This window comes from Nilaparvata lugens, chromosome 11 (genome assembly GCF_014356525.2).
Source record: "Nilaparvata lugens isolate BPH chromosome 11, ASM1435652v1, whole genome shotgun sequence".
NCBI lineage: Eukaryota > Metazoa > Arthropoda > Insecta > Hemiptera > Delphacidae > Nilaparvata > Nilaparvata lugens.
Window position 1 is genome coordinate 14,325,062 of NC_052514.1, and position 21,333 is coordinate 14,346,394.

A 21,333-nucleotide genomic window follows, 5' to 3' on the forward strand; every position below is an offset into this window, starting at 1 on the left:
CTCCATGTGCATCCTCTCAGGACGAGATCACAAGCCAGAAGAAAGTGGTTTTCAGAAAAATTTTATCTCTTCCTTGAACGATTTGTAAGCTTCTTTTTGATTGGCTTTTAATTTAGTAAACTCAATACAATTGGTTGCTTCAGAATCAGGGCTTCTTCAACTTTATAATAGAAAAAAATAAATAAAAGTTTTTATATAAATATATGGAGTGATTGTCTTAAACTATTTTGATAAATAAATCGCGATATACGATGTTAACAAACAATATACATTTAGTTTTTTATATGAGTTTTGTATACTCTTGATTTTCGTGCTTTTTAGATTGTAATAAATATTTATACAGCAATAATAATTGTCCGTATTTCTATACATAAACCTTCCTTAATATATATAATACATCTTTTGTGAGTAAACAAACGGTTGCCTGCATTCTTTTTACTCTGCTTTTCTCATATCAACGCCTTTGAATTCTTTTTTTTCTGATATCCACCGTTGTAGAGTTTTATTTTAGCTTGTACTGGTGATGTTTAGGCTATATAATGTCAAGACTAGCACAACTTGTTTGCATGTCATGTTTGTTTTATGCTCCTGAATTCTCCATGATTTATCAAAATGTATAATGACACGGGGTTATAGATTCATGTGAAATGTAGGCTACTACCACAGAATACAGCAGAAGTTTATATTTATTTATTACAGCAGGATATTATGGAAGTTTTCTCTGGTACTACGTAACAACAGGGATTTTGTGTGATATTAAGGGATTCTGCACACTTGAAATATGAACTATTAAAGGCGTGTTTATTAAACTATTACGGGGCTCCAGGCCAAGATATTGTATACTATAGTAAATAGAAATATTAATTTAACATTGAGCTACATTATAATTATAATATGGACGTTTCAAAGGAAAACAGGAAAAAAGTAGGCCCACCAGAACGGGGAATGTACTAAGATATATCAAGGTTCTACTGTATTTCCGAACCATTATTTCTCTTTTCTATATACAATAGGATTTATGAATCGATCAGTGGAATATGTTACAGTGGTAAGGAAAGGATTTCGAAAATGAATCACCAATGAATCATGACATTATCTATATAAATCAAATGATAAATCTATTTACATACAAATCATAACGTAAATATGGTACTTTCTTACAATCTGAATAACTTAATATAAATTACGGTACATTACAGAAAAGAATAAACATTGAATCATTATAAGTAGGCCTAGTTTAATAGCTTATTATGCTAATATTAAGGGGAGTTGATTTTCTTGGCAAAATAAACATAGGCTTTCAATATAAATACAGTATAGTAACCAATGAACAATTGATTATACACTAACTTGTAATCCCATATTTTTGAAATTTCTCTTCACTACAGTAGCCTACTGTTTAAATTTATTCGGATTCGTAATCCACGTAAAAAATGGAATATACAAAGAAGTATCAACAGTAGAAATTTTATTATTCAAACAATCCAAGTTGAAAATAATAGAATTCAAAGATAAAATTATAAATAATAATGAATTATTATAGTTATAAATTTACTTTAATCCTTTTTCAGAACCCTTGATCACAGAGAATAACTACCGTACGGTATTATAAGACAGTTACTCCATGCGTTAAACCCTTAATGAACTGTATAAAATACAATATTTGCTGATCTAAGCCAGATTATTGAAATAAAACTGAAACTAAAACATTGTCAAAGTAAAATACAAATCTGTAATTATAATGTTATTAATTGAGATGTGTATGTGAGTAATCAACAAGTAGCAATGAATGACCATCTTAAATTTTCAAGAAGTATTATTGAAATAAATCCAAATTAAATACTTTCAAGAAGTGTATTAAAAATAATTTTATATTGTAGAAAAATTGAAGGACTGTCAGTAATATGTAACCTGAAAATCATCTTATTAGAACTGATCTCACTCTAGATTCTCAATGAATAATCAAAAGCGAGATAAATCTTTATATATACAATATTTATTAATCTACTTCTCATTTCTGATAAAGTTACTACACTCATACAAAACACTATAATTATAGGTAAACTTATGATAGAGTACACAATAAAAATTCAACGATCATGATGGACGGCAGTGAAAATATACCATACATTCAAAAATAAAAACTTAAAATCTATAAATTTATTTTTACAATATAACAATACTATTAAAAATATTAATGGAAGGAAGGTATATAACTTGGTAATTTTGTGTTTGACTCATACAAGTGTCTTGAATTTATGATTTTATGATGTTATAGTATAATAATGAACTAAATCTCAATTTGTGACTTTTCCAGTTGGTATAATCTCAATAATAATATTGGACATAATATCAAGATGTAAACATTTGAAAAAGATTCCACTTCTGAATAAAATCTTGATCAAATCAACCGAAATTTTCATGAAAACATACGAGAGCCAAGTAAATTCACATTCATAGACAAGCGTTAAATGAAGAAATAAGTTACAACGGAGAAATTATGAAGCTGCTGATAGAAAGGTAGAAAGGAACCAAACTTATGTCCGTCTTTAAAAGCGTTTCTGAAATGATAGTATACTAACAAAAATAATGGATAACATAGATATAAGTATATCGTACAAAAATAAAAGTAGGTCACAACTAAAGTATACAAAAATTATACTAAAATTTCTGACTAAACAAAACTTATTACATCAAATGCTTACACCACTGATCACTCAATTCAAACAGAATATGAACAATAATATTACATTGAAACACATAAAATGTTTTGATCCCTTGAGATAAGATAAGTATATTCTCTTAACATTGGAGAGTCCAATTATGTGGTTGAACATCTAGGTGGTTAAAAACGTTTTCTTGCGTATTCAACACCTACTGGTGCTTTTTAATGAATTGAATCCATAACTTGATAAAAACACACACAATAAGTTGTCTAGTTCTAATAGTCTACTAATACTTAGTTTAGTTTAATTTCAACTGCCAGTATTAGTTCAATTTTCAATGGGAGTTCAATCTTCATAACTTGATAAAAACACACAAAATAAGTTGTCTAGCTCTAATAGTCTACTAATACTTAAGAGTTTACTTTAATTCAAACTGCCAGCATTAGTTCAATCTTCAATGGGAGGCGTTGGTGTTATTAATAAGGAATGTTGACAGATTTTAAAGTGATTCTCACTAAAGTAGTTTATTGATGTGAAACTAAATGAAGTATAACTTGACAACAGTATGTTATTTTTTATTATATTTGGAGCTTCCTTGATATCTTAAAAACCAATCAATAATACAGAAACTACCTATAGGTTCTGAAGATAATAGATAGTTTGCCTTTCCGATGAGGAAACTCCAAAGTAATAAGGCTCGTTTTAATTATTGAATCTAATGAACCATTGAACTATTGATTGAAAATAGATTTGATTGTAGCCTGTATCAAATTTCATAATTGTCCTAGAAATCGGACATAAATGTTCAAAAATAATAAATAGAAGTTTTTATTTTGAAAAGTCAGTTTGTAAAGCTTGTTTGATGTCTTGTTTATTAGACCACCCTCTTCAGTAGAGCTGTTGGAGTCGTATAGATCTCATCCGTTCTGCGTGATTTGACAAATGCAACAGTGAGGAAACCAGAAGACATCGGTGTAGAGTCGGTTGCCGCCTCCCTCCAGGGCAACTAGACGCTTTTGCACATACTGTTGCTCACACCTTGATGTATAGCCGTTCGGCAGACTGCAGATGCCATTGCACTGTTGCGATCTGTGGAAAAAACAAATTTAAATCTCAAATTTTCTATTTTATTCTTCATGACGATTTACAGAATAAATCACTTATTTTATGTTTTCACAACATGAATTAAAATTGGAACACAGCAGAACTACAAAATTCTGTAAATTATCATACCATATCGTGTAGTAGTTTCTATTTCAAGGTAAAAAGAAGGAAGAAATTATTTGAACGATAACACAGAACAACAAACAAATATAGTACCTTTTAATAGTATAAAACCACTTTCATTTCTTGAAAAACAATAACTCATTCAAGTAACAAATAAACTATCAAAAAATTAAATTTCACTATATATTTAAAACAATTATTCCATCTTCTGGTACAAACATGAAGATATATGAGGAGATATCATATCTATAATGTCTATGTTTGTAACAAAAGATGGCATAATTGCCGGAATGAATAGTGCATTTTTCAATAGTTTTCAATACTTTTATAGAAAGTTGTTTTTGAAGAAGTAAAAGTGATTCTATCCTATGTATATACCGCACTATAAAAGGGTAACTTACTATTATTCATTACTATTCTATCATTGAAAAGTAGCCTTGAATATTTAAAATCATTGATAATTTGAACATATCGTCGATTTAGAATCGACGTATGAATACAGAGAAAAAAGTGTGATTTAAAATAGTTATTTTTAGTGTATTCGAGATTTAAGGTATATTGGAACCCTTTTTATTCGATTTGACTCGAAACGCTCATTTCAAATAGATATAAAAAATAATTTTTTTTCTCTGATGGTATGGTAATTGAATAACTTCATAATTTGAATAATTTCTATGCTGCCTTGAATAAAATTCATTGTACAATAAATCTTGAACTGATAATTATTATCTTCCAATGTTGAAAGCAGCGAATGTTGAATTGTCATAAACTACCATAAAGTAGAATCAAAAATGATAATAATTATATAAAAATTATGTATTACTATGCTATAGAACCTTTTTCTCAATTCATTTTAGACAGGCCAATTGCACGCCATCATATCGAGTAGACCATCAATATCAAACTTCTACTTTGACACTCTTGTCAAAATCACACTTGACACGATAGTGACGTGATTGGTGAAAACTAATCTTGCCTAAAATTAAATAAAAAAGGATACTAGTGATTATATGTAATTACACTTTCATGTACAACTATTGAAATGAATGAAATGTACCCTGTTATGTACCATATAATATGTTTGCAATGATATTTACCATAATGTTATACAACTTACACAATAGGCCTATGTATTATTGGTTAAGGGTATTTTTAGTGTATTCGAGGGTCAAGGAGAAAAGTGTGCACCCATTTCAAATGTGCAATTTTAATAAATTGTTTGTGTGCTTACACGCAGGTCTCACTGCGGACGAGTTGTGTGTAGCGGTCCTGGTCGAGGTTGACGACATACATCCAGTTGCCCTTGTTGTTGAGCGCCGCCTTCGGCATAATGAACTGGCTGCGAGTCGGGCACAGCTGGGTGGTCGTCGAGTTTGTCGTCGGCTGCGACTGACGCCGCTGTCTCAACTTGTCGCCGTCGTCCAGTTTGCTGCCTTCCGATCTCGAATAACTGCAAAATACGACAAGTGGCGTGAGAAACAATCGTAGAGTGTGTACCAATGTACCTAGAAGACATAGGCCCGGTTGCACAAAAGCCGGTTAAATTTAAACGTGATTAATTTTACGAGAACCAATCAGAGAAGGCCTTTTTGATAAGAAGGCTTTTCTGATAGGTTCTCGTGGAATTAACCACGATTAAAATTTAACCGGCTTTTGTGCAACCGACACATTGTATTCTATTCTAAAATACAATGTATTCCAGGTAGGCTACCTTGGCGTCTACGGTACCGAAATGAATGAGTTTGGAATATTTTTTCCAAAGTAGTGTTCAACTACTTCTAATGTTGCATTCAATCTTCATTGTAATTAAGAAGTTCTCCCAATATGTGAAATTTGTTGCATAATTAGCTGTTGTACTGTAATTTATTGTAGATTCGTGTATAAACCAGAATGTATTGTGACTTACTTGAATAAATAAAAATTTGAAAAAAAACTGCAAAATACGACCAGTAATGACAAACATACAGCATGTACGGTACATAAATGAATATTAATCTATCTATATAAATGAAAACCGAGTCTCAAATTTTGACATTCAATAACTTTATGCGTGCACCGAATTTGATGATTTTTTTTAAAAGTTGTGTTCGTTATGTTCAGGACCAGGTTTATGGCCTATCAAATTTATAATCCGACTTCAGGACTCTTTCCTACGGTCCTTCAAAATTTACATGTAATCCTTATGGAAGAAGATTTGTGAGCTGGCCACACACAGAAATAAAAATCAGCTGTTATAATCATTGCGTCATACAACAGCTGTTGGTAGATAGTAGACAAGAGTGTATGCTGCTCCATAACCGCCCATGTATTTTATTCTAAACGCCCCGACTAAAAACAAAATGACTGTTCTGTGTGTAACCATCCAGTAGTGCGGTTTCAGCTTAAAGACTTACATGCTCTAAAGACATTGCTTTGTTTCGAATGATTGTGCTGTTTTCGGTGTTCAGAATTAATTGATTGTTAGTGAATTATTTATTTTGCAGTTGAAAAATTATCTATATGAATATAATGCCGCATCGCGCCTCCTCAGGTGTGCATCCAGCTGAAGTTTGTCATGAGATGCATTAAACTATTTGGCGGTACGAGGTTCGCCGGGCCAGCTAGTTCAGAATATTTTTCCAAAGGTCCATCAAGAGCGGCACAGACAAAATCTGAAATTTGTCATTGATCACAAGCCGTGGGAAAGATATATTCTCTGTCACTGATATTCAATATAATGTCACTGATAGTAGATGATAATTCTGTATCAAACAGAGCAAGAGAAACTTAAATAGAAATTATGTACAGTCGTAAAAGGCGATTGGGCGGGCCTCGCCCGCCTCCCAGCCGGAGCACGAAGCGCAGAGGCTGCTAACCCACCCCACTGGGGGTGCAGCCGAGCGCAAAGCGCGAGTAGAATATAATAAAATGATAAGAAGTAAATGGTTTCCTGATAATATTAGAAATTATAATCAGTTGCGCTGTAGGTACCTTCCGTGATAGAGGACACCTCAAAACAGTTTGTGATTCATAAAAAAACAACAAATTCAATTTTCTAGATGTCACCTACACCTTCGCAGTCAATGGACATATTCAACATTTCTGATGCAATTTGTTGCATAAGAACGCGATTGGTTGGCGTTTTCAAGCTTTTTGGAAAGGCATAGTCTCAAGCCCAAAACAGTTTCCTATTCTGATTCATACAATAGTTTGAATGCTCAGGACAACTATCAATAATTAATGGTTAGTATTTCTTCAACAATATCATTCTATTACCGTTTCCACCAAGTGTTGGGATTGTACTGAGCGACCAGTTCGGGCTGAAGGAGAGCTGAGTAGACGAGGCCGGGGTCGTTATCTGGTATATAGGTCTGCGGCGGGAAGAGTGGGTAACGCCGATCTGGATATCCTCCTACTTGAGGCTGAAACAATATCAATAAAAGTTTTTGAATAATGTTCTCATCTCATTAATAGTCACATCCTATCAATTGAACAGTCAGTGGGTGTAGAATATATTAATATATACCTCATATCTACCACACAACATGCAATATTGATCTACAATATTAATACTCTTGGTAAGGGCTACTTGTATTCACATACAAATTGAAAAAATCTGGTGTGGCGCACTCACACAACTTTCCTTGCCGTTATGAAAATTCATCACCTGACGCTAGTGTACACGCGCATCTCAAGTCATTTTTATGCTCAATCTTTTCCACTTAATATTTTTGTTTAAATTGTATCTGAAGCCTGATAATTGGGAATCTAAAATCACACTTTGCATTGATGGGGCGGAGCTCCTGGATTTTTTACAGATATGGGACTTGTGGCAATTGATAGAACTTATCAATGACTATTTTAGGTATGAATTTGATCGAAATCGTTGGAGCCGTTTTACATTGAATTCGATATACATTGAATAGTTCCTCGGCTGTTGTGAAGTTGATGTTGTGTTATATTGAATGAAAATACTTTATATTGTCAAACCACTGATTTATTGGAACTATTTGAGATACAAGTTATTGTTGTTATACCATTATCAACCAAAGATTTAAATTAAGCGGTTTTCATTATTTAATAAACATTGAATACATTTTACTAATAAAATTCACAGCCGAATTGCATAAATTTGCCAACTCACCTGGGAATAGTTGATCGAATTGTAGATTGGTTGGGGTTGCGAAAAGGGTGCGCCGTAAGGGTTGGGCCGAGGAGGTTGGGGCGGGGGTGGACCGTACGTGTAGTGGACGTACTTCTTCTGGAAGTCGGGATGACCCCAGGGCGGGTGGTAGACGAGGGGTGGCGGGCTGGGGGTTGTTGGTTCGTCTTTCCTGTAAATAATAATGGGATAGAAAGATCATAATGAGACAAATTCGTACACCTAATACTAACAAATCTGTTCTGTTATATTGCCTATTCAGAAATAAATTTATTCAACTCTTTATCATTCTGTAACATTCTAGAAACATTCTAGGTACATTGGTAACTACAATAAAATGCTATTACAAAAGTAAAAAAACTTGTAATTTTTCATTACAAAAACACCTGTTTGTTTTACAGGCCAATATGACCTAATATCAAATTTTTAAGATTCAAGTCATGTTTATATTAATATAAGCATGTAATCAATGAGTTGTATTCGAAAAGGCTTAGAAGAATGAGCTTTCAATGCCTAGTGATAGAAATAATGACCATTCCATATTTTAATATTCCATTAACAAAAAATATGTATATTTTCATTGCTTGCTTCATGAGTGGTGAAAACTAGTTTCATAACATTGTGGACAGAATGCAGGACCTGCCTAAATGCTACAAGGAGGAACATGTCATTTGTTTCACACAGATTTTGTCTATTTTTGCCAACTCGACCTTCACCACTATTTAGATTTTCCACTCTCAGATCAGACGCTAGTCATGATAGAATGATAAGGGATAATTATTCATTTGATTGTTTAAAAACAAAACTTAAATTACTTTGCCTTGAAATCTTCTCTGGATTCATCGCTGAGCAGAGTATTGTAGTCGTACGCCAATCGTTCAGCAAGATATTGGATCAAATGCCTGAAACAGATGAAATAAAATAATAATATCATTTCCGTATAAATAACAATCATAAAATACAGTACAGTTATATGTTTTTGGGATGTTTCTGATCACGAAAAACAGCATATTTGTAGGTACCGTATTCGTAAATAATTAGTTTAGGTATTTATCCAAATGTAATTTTTTCCTTATTTATGTCCACATTAGCATTTTGCTTGTGTGTGGGTTATGAGAAGTGCGAGGGTGATTTGATGAGATGACCAAACGTTCATGCTTATTCAATGGGATTCGCCTGGATTCGAACCCGCGACCTGGTAGCACTAGCAGGCTGAAGGGTGCAACGCCCTAGTCGTCTCTACTTTCCTGCCCGGCAGGATAATTATGTATCCACAAGTATTATTGAAATATCACATAATATATGTCATCACATATTTTCACAAAAACTATAATGATGACATTCTAGAAATAAATAAAAAACTACAACAAACTAAGTGATTATAAAAATGCTCATCTGATATATTAATATAAAAGTAATGCTTGTTTTTTGTACAATTTTAACTTGATCTAAGTTGAAGAAGTACCGCTTGTTTTTGGTACAGTACCTACATGATAAATTCTTTCAACAATGTTAGAACGAATTCACTGACAATATATCATAATTATAACATTCTCAAAAGAAATATGAGAAATTCAATACAGTAATATATTCCTTTCTCCTGAATCCTCTAAACCTGATATTGAAAACACTATTATACTTATTGTTTTCCATTTCTTAACACTTTACAGTTGTAGAACACACTCAATTGTTTAAAAATCAGCCTCCAACAATATTGTGCGGGATAGCTGTCACATAAATATGGTCTTGACCAATAGGTAGATACAAAACTGATTTATGCATTTTGTAATGAATACTGTGTTCAGTTTTGTGTAAAAGTATGATAGAAATCTGTTCATTTTTCGTAAAACAACAGAATGTGGATGAATGTCGACACAATAACAATGAAATCAGGTGATTCAGTCTGAAAGTTCAAACACATAACGAGGACACACTAAACGGTGTGCAATAGAGAACACGCAATTAATGCGGTACCTCACTATTCATTGCCACAATTACGTTAATTTTATGAGCTGGCTAATTTTCACAAGTTCTTAAAGCGAGGATAACCGTCTGTTTAGCAAATTACATTCAAGATGTTATTCTGCTGGGAATCTGTAGATGGTTTTAACATCCATATACGTCTCGAAAACAATAAGCTAATAAATTTCGCAAAGACAGTTTAGCAGAATCCTGGAACATGTGTAAACCTGTTAAAACAATGTTTTTTGTGTATACATTCATAGACAAGATAAAGATGGCAGAAATCAAAATATTCTCAACAAAAAATCAACTGCACTTTGAAAAAGTTCAGCTTTCCAGTGTTAGACTGTGTTTGCAGAGAGGTTAAGTGACTTGTGTGTCGAATATATAGAATAAATAATACTGTAATTGATCTATATCAAAATGTAAGAAATATAACACCGTGGGAGTGTATTAGTATATAAATTTTTATAATAATAGAGATAGGAATAGACGCAGTTCTAGGTTTGAGAACTGTTGAGCTCAAAGGATTAGACTGGAATAATGTCAGGTTTTATTATCAAGCTTATTGAGGATCCCGGCTAACTGTCATAAATTTTATAAACAAATTTATAATTAAACGCCAACGTATAGTAAACAGAATACAAGTACAGTATATTGATTAATTTCGATCATCTCTAAAAGTATTCCGAGAAAATTGAATGTTCAAGAAAAATTACCACCCTCAGACTTTTTATGACTCATCTCTATCAGGAGAAAACTGAGAGACCTTTCAACTTGCTGGGAAAAACTCCAATCACTTCAGAACATTTTTACTTGAAACTGACCTATGGTCGAAACTAGTCGTTAAAATATTTTAAGTTTTTTAATAAAAGGGTATTGAAAGTTTTTATATTTATATTTATTTTTACATGGAAATGGATACGGTCCTTAGAAATGTAGGCCTACATACTAAAAATTCTACTAAGAACTCGAGAGAATTCTTGAATAATTGATGGACTTCCTCAAAATTATGAACTAGCGAAAGCCAAGGGCAAATTCTATACTGGAACACTTCAAATTCAACCACCTAAATTAATAGTGAAGGTTTATTCATCGTTTTAAGAGAACACATTATCTGTGCAGTTGGAAACCAATTGAGACTGACGTTCATGTCCTTATTCAATTTGAAAATAACCCTTCACAAGTTGAACTGAATTGTTCAGTGCAGTCTGTTAAGATCACAGAGAGGCCTTGAATGGTTATATCGATAGCAACAAAATCAATTGAGAACATAAAAAAGAAACCAATCTTTACCGTTCTCGAAACCCGATTAATAGTCCTCCCACACGAAAATATTTCAATGCGTTCAAATACAACCAGCTATTGAATGTTTCCGTGTAAGGTATACCTGAAATATATATTACAGGTGTGTACTGAGAGTAGCAATTAGAGCACTGCTAAAATTTCTGAGAACAAAACAGGATCAGTTCTATTTCTTTGTTCAACATGCTCAACCAAAGTAGGCACTTCCATCATTGTCTTATTGTTATTTTAATCTTGCAAATTATTAATATTAGTCTACCAGCCGAAATAAACAACGGCAATCACAGTCGTAAAGTGTGTGCTAGGTGCTTCCTTGAGTGAAACCAGTCTATTAAGATTATATATTATACAAGGATGGTATATAATATATTAGAGAACTGTATATTGTAACAGAAATGGCAAGTCATTTTCATTGCATATGTAGAGAAGTATTTCTCGGGTGCGACTAAGACGGTTCAATGTCATTAACTAGACCACATAACAATGGCTGACAATAATAATATTATTGTTAAATAGCGCTCTATATCCTGGTTTGATTTTGACAAGTTGATGGCAATAATGTGGTACCATCAATGAGATTTTTATGTTCTATGGAACTTGGTGGATATATAAATGGGATACAAGATTTAGGAGTGTGTATACAATGAAACTGTACATTGAAGGGTTTGAAGGGTTCAATGACGTATTGAGCGTTTAATTGAACTTGATTTTTTATATGATCAGATTTGATTTCCATAACGGAGAAAAGAGGAGGTGAGCTGTGCTATAATCATAGAACTCATACTGTTGCAGTGTGATGTGTAGAAGTAAATGAACTGACTCAAATTGAAAAATTTATAGGTGTTTTCAAAGTGACACCCATCATAAAAATCATATAGTTGGCAAGGTATTTTCTCTTCTTTATTTTCATTTGCGTTTTTTTTTTTAGTTGTCTAACACCTATTTTTCCCTTCTTGCTGTTCTCACCCATTACATGGATAACCATTGCTGGTAAGGTATTTTAACCCTCCTTTTTCTTATCAGCAATTTTTCTTCTGTTGTTGTTTTTCACACCTATTCCCTTTGTGATAGTAGTTTCGGTTGTTATAGGCTACTATTATTAATCTCTATGGGATCGTATTGTCAGTTCAAGTGAATTATTGTTATTAGTATAAATTTGAAATTGAAATGCTCAAACTTGTCAGTAGACAAATAAGAATGATGATGTCTTCACTGACTGCTGATACCCCGATACCGTATGTGTCGATTTGAAAATAAATTTGAAATTGAAATTTTCTATAGTGAGGTCCACGTTATAATGGCAGTGGAGAAAGATAGAAGAACAACGTTGCCGATCCTCACTGCCTAGTCAATGCCTTCTTGACGGTAGCTGATACAGGTTTATTAATGTAATATTAATATTGTTCGTTCTCGTTTAAAATAATAAATTACACTTATATACACTTAATCTTCACCAAGACCAGCGGAGCCGGATAGGTTGTGTCAACATAATAAGAATATTACTTTTCTTGTAGCTAGTATAAACTTGAGTATAAACTTGAGTTATCAAGATGGCATGGTCACTTCAAAGAACTCATGTAACCCATAGAAAGGGTTTTCCTTAAACCAACACTTGAGCTTAGCCTTGAAGGCTTGGGTACTCAAGGCTGTTAACCATCTAGGCAGCTTGTTAAAGATTTTTAGCGCCACAGTAGGAAATGAGTCCCTTGTCCTACTTAGTCGGGAATGAGGCATGTCAATCATCTCAACCATTCCGAGTGTTATGACTATGTAAGCGGTTATTATATTTTATTAAGCAAAGAATTATATTTTTCAATAATTTCAAAACGAATTTTCATAATTAAGATGATATTTTGTTAATTAATTATTAATTCTACATTGTTAAAACCCGATATGGCAACAGAGCAACGTGAGAGAGATAGCGCTATCCGCTTACAAGGATAGCAATACCATTGCTAATCAAAACACTGTCATTATAACGTGAACCTCACTATAGAATTTTATGAGTAGGATGCTGACTAATAACTGCAGATATGTGTCGGTTAGAGAATAAATTTTCAGATTTGAAGGCTTAAATTTAAAATTTGACGAATAAGATACTGATTACACTGACTGTGTAATTTGTGTAATATGTGTAATATGTGTTGATTTGAAAATAAATTTTAAACTGAAAGCACAGATCAAACCTATATTTATGTCAATCTATTTTAGTCAATGCTAAAATTCAAAATTTGGCAAATTCTACTTAGACTATGACATTATACTGACTGCGGATAAGTGTCGATGGCCTCGCAGAAAGTGGAGCCACTCTGGGCACAGGACGGGGTGTCTCCGGGCTGTGCGGGAAGGAAGGGTTGCGGCCTCGCCTGCCTGCAGCCGCCGTAATGAGGGCACTGGTGCGGGTGAGGGTGCGGGTGATGCACCACGTGAGGGGGCCCCCCTGGGTGTGGATGGGGCACGCCCCCAGATTGTGCCAGGCCTAGGATGCACACCGTCAACAGAAGCAGGCGTCGCTGGTGGTCGCGCATCTAAAACCCCACAAAAAACGCCAATTAATTATTTAAATGATCAATAAATCAATATTTCTATAATTTCATACATAATTAAACAAATCGAAATTTTTATTCGCAATTCAATAGGGGTATTCACAATGTTGTTTTAGCCAGCTAAAGTGCTATTTGATAACTCTGGATTGTGAACGCCCCATCTAAAACCATCTGCTATTAGCCAACTGCAGTAGCGATCCAAGCGGATAATTTGTCTAACTCAAAGTTTATTATATCTCAAAATTAAGATTATAAACGTATGACTGCCGTTTTAACAGAGATTGCTACAGTTAGTGGACTCAAACCTGCGCTATCTGCTATCTCGTCTGTTAATGTTTTTCTAACGTACCACTATAGCATTGAGTTAACACAGACTTAGCAAATAGCTGGAGTTAGCGAATAGCTTGACTTAGCCAGCTAACTCCAACATTCTGAATACCCCTACTAATTGAACTATGTAATATTAAATAATATTGATTAATTGTCTTATCATATAGAATCACTAGTACCCTTTTATTTGATAACACAACCGGTTTCGGTTTCCGGTTTCTAGTCATCAAAGAAAATCAAGGGAGCCCACAGGGCTCAGATTGCAAATTCAAAGTTCTTGTGGTTAATAAGGGTGAGGTGGTTCAGAGAAGGTCTTCAGAATAGCGACTGAAAAAGCGTCTCCGAGTGGGGCGGCTAATACTAAATTGGGGAGGGGGGTGGTCAACCCTAATGAGAATAAAGAGTTAGTCACTAGTGATGTTTTAATATAATGAAACTTATCAATTAATCCTGTAGATATAAAATGATGAGTTATTAATCATATTGATTCATTTGTTTTAAATTGTGATACATAATTATTCTATATAGACAATATAATAGTCACAAGAGACAGCTCGGTCTTCATAATACTGCTACAATTCCAAGCTTTCTATCGTGACTGAGTCATCTATAATACCATACAATGCATTTAAATAACACATATTATGAAGTCAAATAACACATATAAAGAGTCAACAACATGGAATGATTATAGACTGAAAGCTATTGAGGGATACATTTATAGCAAATTCCATAAGTCACACGTGTGGTTTCCACATTGAAGAACTTCATGATTTCGCATTTCGTTATCCTTTAAAAACATCAATAACTCCTGGTAACTATACAAGTAAGCCACTCTGTAAGCCAGGGCTCTCCAACCTACGGCCCGCGGGCCACATCCGCCCGCGGATGGATTTTGTTCGGCCCACCGAGAGTTATTGCTACAGATTTAAAAAAATATATATTTATACACATTTTTGACAACAACTGTGAGTTCAGTACTCTTCTCTTACTAGCCACTACATTTATTAATAAGTGTAGAATTAGCTGTAAACAAGCAGCAATCAACCATCGCGAGATATTAGCAAATGGTCTGCACGGACTGTACATGTCTCTCCCAGAAAAAGACTCTAAAAACATAATAAACCGTGCTGAAGCTATGTTTTCTCTTTTTGGATCTACCTTCAAGTGTGAGCAGACATATTCAAAAATGAAGTTTGTTAAATCCAGATACAGATCTTCCTTGTCAGATGAACATTTGAGAACAATTTTAATGATCGGAACCACAAAGTTTGATCCTAAATGGGCGGACATTCTAAATGGAGAAGAAATGCAATCTCCTCACTAAAAATAAGTATTCTCTTTTAGCTTGGTAACTTTCTGAAAATTCGTGTATTGTCAAGTTGTCTTATTACTATTAGAAAAGTTATTATCATTTTGCTTAACTTGCTAAATTCATGCATTGTCAAGTTTTCTTATGACCTTTTTACACTCAATAAATTGGATTTTGTATTGAAATGGAATGAATCGGTTTGTTTCTTCCTGTGTTTTAATTAACCCTACTTGAAACTCCTCATATTATTTAAATGGAAATATAATAATTTTACACCCTTCAAATCCCCTGTCGTGTGTGTCCCCACAAGTCAAATTCCACGTACATCCTTGTTATTGGCCCTCCAAGCCTCCCAAGAATTAACAATGTGGCCCTTGAATAAAAAAGGTTGGAGACCTCTGCTGTAAGCCATTCGTCTTTCAATCTGATGCTACTTTGAATATTGGTAGATCGATTGGATTTTTTTTAATATAACTGCACATGTCTCCTGAAAAGTTGACTCAGTGGAATGAAGAAAGAAAAGTAGTCTCATTTCTACTGGTCATCAAAAATCGAATTGAGATCAATAAATACTAGTAAGAATGAAACATTTTTTACAAAAAATCACTCAAACAACACCTCTCAAATATTCAACACTGTAATATATAGTATGTGAAGTTGCTTGACTTTACCTTACTGTGATAGAAGAGAACGGGTAAGCAGAAATATAAATAACGTGTGAGAGAAAAGATTAACTTGGCTGGAGAACCAGAGGTATCGAACAACGAGAGAGTAATGAGCCGATTTTCATACTTGCAAAATAACCGAGCCACAATATCCTTCCTGATCTCTCTCTATCAGACGATCTAAGACACGTACACCCCATATTGTTTTCCACCAAGAAAGTGTCAGAATTTTAATAGCATTTAAGACAGCCACTGTTCGCAAACATTGCCAGTATCTTTGAACCTTTATTATTGTCATAAATAGTCTCATCTCTTTCAGAGCATTATTTAAAGTTTATCTGACCTCCAATCAGCCACGGTAGCTGGTTATCTTGTTTTTATTTGAATCCTATGTATTTAGAAGAGTTGTTTTTCTTCTCACTATGAATATTAACGGAAACGTTCAAGGACATACCTAATTTTGCTTGGATTAAATTCAATATTCTCACAGTAAGGTAGTATTCTAATATCTTGTTGAATTTCTGCACTAAGCTACATAGAATTGTTTGTTTCTCATTATTGGGGTAGAGAATGAATATATTAACTAGAAATGAATAAACCCAATTGAATCAGAGAGCCATTGGAAATGTAGGAGGGTGGGGTTCCCACAGTTCAGCTGCCCACAGAGGATAGTTTTGACGGAGGTCATTGAAATTCTTGGGGACGGGATAAAAAAAAATTCTGAGGGTTTCTCAAAAAGTTCGGAAGAATCTGACATGATAACTAACCATTTTTCCTTTTATCTTTTGTTTTTGAAATGCCCAATTTATTAGAGAGATGGTGTTCGTCATTGCATGGACTTGTATCACCTCTGGGAAATGTTGCAAACAAATTTAAAAATTACCGTACAGGTAAATCTTCAGAATTTCAAGTAATTTTCCTCTCCAAACATTGCGTATCCCACCAACGAGGCGAGGCGCAAAATATCAGGAACACCAGAACCGAGAATAGAGACATCATTATTTGGGAATGACATGATAATATACAGAGCAGTACTCCTCCTTTAAATCAATAAATTTGGGAGAGAATTTATTGCCTCTATGATTCATATCCTACTGGAAACCCAGAGACAATAAGTTGTCTACCTACAATGTAGTCTGGAATTATGTCGTCAACATTAACAACTTTATATGCAAATTGTAGTGGGCAGGTGGTTGACAGGTTGATAGGTTTTTGTATCAACTTTTAAAGAGCTCAATAGAAATAAGTACAGTAGTTCGGAGTATTTGACTACAATAATCTTGGTGACATTATTGAAACTATATGTATAATAACACTCATAAATTCTTGTATAATTATAAATTATTATCACGAATATTAAATTAAACGAATTGATAACATTCAATTTTAATAACATTCAACATAAATTATCATAATTTACAGTACTAATGTATGATAAGAGGAGTTAAAATCGTAAAGCAGCTTACTCAATTAATAATAAGCCTACTTTGAACAGACATTAGTTAAATATGATAAAATTATAATGCTAACTTGAGGAATTACGAATGCATTCAAGTTTATCTACGTTTTTCTACCTTGGAAGCAGCTACCACACATAACTTCATTTATATGACTTCAGTGAATTTTATTGATAGTAAATAGTAGCCTACTATTTCCAATGATAATTAAGAACATTTTCTTAGACGGGTAGCACAAGCTAAGCTAGATGATACCCTTTTATAGCAAGGTGCTAGAATTATAAATGAGAAATGCTACTGTTGAAATAACTAATTGACTAAGCTTCCAAGTAGAGCAGATGGTATGGTAGTATCAAGTGAGAGGAATAATATTGAACCATTTAATAACTCCAAGTTCACTACTGCTCAGTTGAAAACTGGTTTGTGAATTACTATTATTACTACGTTTATTATTACACAGTCACATTTCATAATACTCTAGCTATCAATTTTCACTATTTATTGACATGTTGTTTGTAGCTGTTCAAATATACGGTACGGTAAGTTGTTTATCAATGCGCATGAGTACCTACTGTAGTGCTCTAATTTGATCCATGGAAGAACTTGCTTTTCAACCGTTTTTTCTGATAAACCTTCCGGCAGTCGCGCTGTTGTAAAAAGTACAACAGTGTCAGTTTTTTTTGCTGCACAAAACTATTGGATGGGGTGGTGTCAGTGAATGAGTCACTTATGCATTCCAAAACTTTTCCCCCATCACTCCACTGAGTTACAGTATCAACCGAGCAATGGTTCAGTCTATAGGTGCCATTTAGTCGCAACAGTGCATAAGTCGCACTGTGCATAAGATGGGGAAAGACTGTATACGGGGACTTTAAACGAACCAATAACACATAATTGATGGCTTTGCTTATGTACCTTATTGGGCTATGAAATCATCAAAATGTTCATAGGCGTAAAAAATCCAAGAAGATGGAAAAAGTAATAAATTATACAATTAATTAATATGTTTTGACAGTAAACAGAGTACATAACACTTGGCAAATTGGATGTTGCAAAAAATACAACACGCGACTGCTCGTGTGATTGAGTAGGGCGCGACTACCGGAAAGTAAAAGTTATCTAAATATATGACTTTTGTAAACTAAAGTTGGTTTAGAAACATTTTTATCATGATCAATCCACATTTTTTAATCCAAAAATAAGTTTCACACACATCTTGTGTGCTTCACTAACTTCATAGCTGACATGACAAACAGACATATCTGACGAATCTATATAAAATGATGAAAGTCCATGTCATAAATGAATTATGGATTCAAATCTTCATGCTGATAAAATATCGAAATAGCTGAAAATGAACATTTTCATGAGGAAGAGGAGAGATGAATGAGCATTCAAAGTTAGTGTACACAAAAAAGTGTAGGAAGTTTGAATCCTAAAACACCATTGAAATAGCTAAGCAGAGGAATTAATAATTTGATTCTAGAATTACAGTAACAGTAGTACTATAGTACTGTACTTCGACTGAGGAAAGAACAGAAGGTTCTTCCTTTTCGAACAAAGGTTATTCCTCCCTTTTTCTGATGTACTACGCAGAACCCAAATAAAAATATCACAATTGAATAAAACAGAAATACCGTACATAATTATCATGTTGAAAGAATCTAGAATAACAAGAACAATTTTATATGATGAAGGAAGCTATAAATTGAAAGATATTTTTCAATATAAAAAAGAAGCAATAAAATCCATCGAGCAGTTCAACAATTGAAATACTGTAACTAATTCAAGGTGCCCTTTCAGCCCAAGTTCATTGTTTATACACTTGGACAGCAGTCAACCCGTGTGCAAAATGTGTAACAAAAACTGTTTATGGCACTTCTGGTGGGTAACATGGCGGCCATAATTTATTCTCAGTGGTCAACAGAGACAAATCAATCTTTTATGACCGTTAAACAATGAATTATGCTTGACGCGCCTCACTTGCGCTTTCAACATACGAAACATAAATTTGATGCATTACATGTATCACATTCACACTTGCACATGTTCACAAACACCATATCGCATTCTCGAATATCGTTACCTTGAAAATATTATAAATAATCATTATGGTTGGCTGTAGTGCAGTAAATGTGTTAAGTGTGAGTGGACATATATGCACCAGCATAGTTTATGGGATGACAAACTTCAGAGTTGTAATATAATTAATTGAAATAGTTATTATTCAGTTCATTTTGAGAAAGGTCTAGCCACATTCCTTTATTGGGCGTTTGTTGTTAACAATTGATATTTGAATAACTCAATAGCCCTACCATTATGATTAGTTGGTAGCCCTACTATAGCTCAATACCACCCAATAGTTGGGCGTATTGGATTATCAAATGATACAATACAAATTTAATCTGATTGAATTCCAAAAAAATGAAATGATACGACTTTTAATGAGAACAAGTAGATGTTTATTTGAAATGAACATTCTTCCTAAGGTTATTTTACAGTTTAATTTCTCACAAAACTCTCGGATACTCAACTCTATAAGAGAAGACACCACTCTAAAATTACTGATAAAACCTCTTCCAATATATATGCTAATAGGCCTATAAATGAACTAGATTATTTACTTCTACAGATTAATGCAATACACGGTTTTCAACTACGGTACTATACGTTATACATACATATCTTGTATAAAATATTACACATTTTAAACATCGGACTTTCCGACATGCATTCCATTTCCATTACAACATGCGAAATTGATAATCTCATTTTCATGAGAACTTTCACAATTATCGGATTTTGGCATTTATAGTAGGCTACCTTTATCTTCTCTCTCTTCTCTTCAACTTGCGGCTCCTCTATAGACCTATACCAAACCAATATACCGGCAGTCGTTTAATTCTTGTAATAGCCAATCCACGATTTCGTGTGCCGCTATAGTCACATTTCTACGAAACTATCAACAATCTGCTATTATGGTTTAAATAATATGATACCATCTGTATGAGTGCTTCAGTATGTTGTTTTCAAACTTAGCGACCTGGTTCAAGTAATTTTCAATGAAAAACAATTTTCTTCTATCTTGAGAACGTATTGCTATCGTTGGTTATCTTGAACTCATTAATGTAATTCCATGTAGCTTGATTACACTTTGATAGAGTACAGAGAAAGTACTGGAGAACAATATTTACAGTTTTCTTTCAATAGTTTTAGTTATAATCTCCATATATAATTACCGTATATTAGAATTTCGAGCCCCCTTAAGGCGGCAAAAGTCACGAACTTAACCAGAACTCAATATGCTCGCTAAGTGATAAAGCCTTACATAACCTGATGATACACACATGCTGATTAAAATTCTGTAGCATTATCATCATCACCATAGAAAGTAGTATATCAGAGAAGACTCATGAGCGTATAGAAAGCTGATATTGCCTTAATTTGAATACAATACGCCGGAATGAGCATAATTATCATTGGTGTTTTACTAGCTTGTTGACTAAGAAATGGGTTGGACCATCAACCTGATTCAAAACCGACTATCAGTGTGACCTTGTGGGAAGATGAGTGATACTATTCAATATGTATTGTATTATGACTGTATTTGTAAATACATACTTGAAGAGCACAGAGAATACATGAATACATGACGAGCTCTTATGCAGGTGAGAAGGTTCTGTAATATCTGATTCACCTGTTGACTGAAAACATCTTGTATT

General features: G+C 33.6%; 1 protein-coding gene across 2 annotated transcripts in view; it reads right to left on the reverse strand.

Annotated features, from left to right (window-relative positions):
• Window positions 1-1,080: 1,080 nt before the first annotated feature.
• Window positions 1,081-21,333, reverse strand: part of LOC111048666 (protein spaetzle 5) — a 57,491-nt gene continuing 37,238 nt past the window's right edge. The window contains exons 1-7 of one of the 2 annotated variants that reach the window (XM_039437638.1): window positions 16,161-16,179; window positions 13,570-13,829; window positions 8,850-8,936; window positions 8,017-8,206; window positions 7,149-7,294; window positions 5,125-5,343; window positions 1,081-3,755 (exon numbers count right to left, since the gene is read on the reverse strand). In XM_039437638.1, the coding sequence (XP_039293572.1) occupies window positions 3,584-3,755; window positions 5,125-5,343; window positions 7,149-7,294; window positions 8,017-8,206; window positions 8,850-8,936; window positions 13,570-13,829 (1,074 nt within the window). In that variant the 5' untranslated portion in view covers window positions 16,161-16,179 and the 3' untranslated portion in view covers window positions 1,081-3,583. Of the gene's footprint in view, window positions 3,756-5,124; window positions 5,344-7,148; window positions 7,295-8,016; window positions 8,207-8,849; window positions 8,937-13,569; window positions 13,830-16,160; window positions 16,180-21,333 lie in introns of those variants that run through there. The other variant, XM_039437637.1, reaches the window with a different exon arrangement.